The sequence below is a fragment of the Gekko japonicus genome, unplaced genomic scaffold (genome assembly GCF_001447785.1).
Source record: "Gekko japonicus isolate JY-2015 unplaced genomic scaffold, Gekko_japonicus_V1.1 scaffold4681, whole genome shotgun sequence".
Taxonomy (NCBI): domain Eukaryota; kingdom Metazoa; phylum Chordata; class Lepidosauria; order Squamata; family Gekkonidae; genus Gekko; species Gekko japonicus.
In genome coordinates, this window is record NW_015177154.1 from 37,421 (window position 1) to 39,575 (window position 2,155).

The 2,155-nt window shown below is 49.7% G+C and overlaps 1 protein-coding gene across 1 annotated transcript in view; it reads right to left on the reverse strand.

Annotated features, from left to right (window-relative positions):
- Window positions 1–975: 975 nt before the first annotated feature.
- Window positions 976–2,155, reverse strand: part of LOC107124845 (17-beta-hydroxysteroid dehydrogenase 14-like) — a 28,411-nt gene continuing 27,231 nt past the window's right edge. Inside the window, exons 6-7 of the mRNA XM_015428348.1 lie at window positions 1,459–1,540; window positions 976–1,097 (exon numbers count right to left, since the gene is read on the reverse strand). Of these exons, the coding sequence (XP_015283834.1) occupies window positions 976–1,097; window positions 1,459–1,540 (204 nt within the window). The remainder of the gene's footprint in view (window positions 1,098–1,458; window positions 1,541–2,155) is intronic.

Sequence of the window (2,155 nt, forward strand, 5' to 3'; positions counted from 1 at the left end):
TCCTAAGTTGCCACCATCCACCAAAAAGATCTTTTCCCTCAGGAGAATAGAAACGGGGGTTGTCATGACAGGGGTAATGGAGCTGAGATTCCTCAAGGGGGCCAATTTGGCCCAAGATATCCTAGTCTAATCCTTTGCCCAGGAAACTGGACACAGGAGACCTGAAGGAGAGATTGCTCTCGTCTAGTAGATATAGCAGAGCAGTAGAAATCTGCTCTCCTGGAGTTCAGGCTGCCAGCGAGCCTCCCATGGCATGGAGGGGAATGACATCACCTTGTAAATAGCATTCCCATGAAGTTGCTATTCAAGGGAGAGAGCATTTCATTTTCTCTAGGTGGTTGGGAACCCTACTTGGGGTTTTCAGGGAAGGCTGAACGATGCCGGATGTTTTTGCCTTTGAAGCTTAAGTGGGCTTTTCTCAGTCTGATAAAGAAAAGAAAGCAAATGGATGTTCCATAAAACGTTTACCATTTACAGACTGGTTTTAGACTCGTGTATGAGAATTGACAACTGACCTGGAAAAAAAAAAATACCAGCTTGGTCTCCTCCTGTGCTTTTAGGAGCAACCTGATTTACAAGAATGAGCAGCAGACCTGTAGCCTGCGTGGGGCCCTCGGGGCCCACCTCCCCATGTGTTATGCGGGCCCCTCCCCCATCCTCTGCTCCCCCCTCCCCCCAGCCCCTCCTCTCTTCCGGACCCCCCCCCACTCCCTGCTCGGCCTCTCTAGCAAAAGGCTCTGCCGGTTTAACCCCTTCGGCGATGCAGACGAATGCAAACGGCGTGTCCTCCAGTCCCCTCCAGGAGGAGCTTCTGCTGGGCTGCCCTCCACGACGCCTTCTGCGCATCCTCAATGGGGCTCCTCGTGAGTCGCTCTGCATGGGCTGGGATGCGCGGAGGGGTCCTGCGCTGTTCCGCCATCTCGGAAAAAGGAGTCTGAAGCCGGGTCTCCCCCCCCTCCTGTTCATCCACCTCCTCTAAGGGCCATCAAACGAGGGAGGGTTAGACTTTTTGGAAAACAGAGGCGAGGAGGCACTTCCCTTGCCCTGCGGCGGAGAGAGAACGGAGGAGCCCCGACGGGAGTTCTCGACGGTGTTTCCTGGAGGGGAGGGGGGGTCCGAGGAGGCCAGATTCCCGGGAAAAGAGGCTGCATTTGGACCATCCCACGGTGGGAACATTGGTGGTGGGCCCCCTGAGAAAAACATGGGCCCCCTGAGCATAAAGTTGTTAGCTACGGGGGAGTTTTCAAAGCACTGAGAGTGGAGGCACTATCAGTGGCCAACACCGTGTTGTGCAGACCTTCATCTGCCAGTCAAGGTGCTATTTTATTTATTATTTATTTAGTTATTACATTTGAGTTATAGCCCACCCTTGCCTGCACAGGCTCAAGAACAACATTAAGAAAAAAAAGGGATTCTGTCCTTGGATCAGGATTACCTTGCTTGAGAAATACAACACACCATTCTCCTTCCCAAGGACACCAACAATGTTTCCGATGGTGATGATGTTTCCTTTCGTTTCCCATAAGTAGGGCAGTGCATATTGTACTCAAAAGCGAAACAGAAACTGTGCCGGATCTCAAAACAGAAACTCATGAAGCTTCCGTAGCTGATAATTGTCCACTGGCAGAGACCATTCCTGGCACAGCTAGCAGAAATCCTTGCAACTGGAGACAGCAGAGATGAACCTTTTGGGTACAAAGCTGGCTCCTAGCTGTGGTGTTAGTAGTCAGACCTCTCTTTCCACAGAGGGGCAATTTTAATGGATAGAGAAAACAATAAGCTGCCTTGTCCAATGAAACAAAATGAATGCTAGACCATCAGGAACAAGCCTAGGCAAGAATTTAGGATGGAGAGATGCATAATTATGGGGCAATGGGACCACCAGAATCTTTTGAATCACCTTGGACTGTCCTCATCAAGTCCAACCTTACTTCCTCTGCACCCACTTACCTTAATTAAGCGAAAGTTAATCGACGCTTAATTCTATTCACCAAACCCATTAACTAGGGGTGTCAGTCAGCTTCCCCGAACCGGAAAAAATACCAAATAAATGCCTTGCTGGTATTGGTATTCCTAAACCAAATGCAAATTCAGGAAACTTTCTGGCAACTGAATAGAGTTTGTTGTTGAAGGCTTTCATAGCCAGAGTTCATTA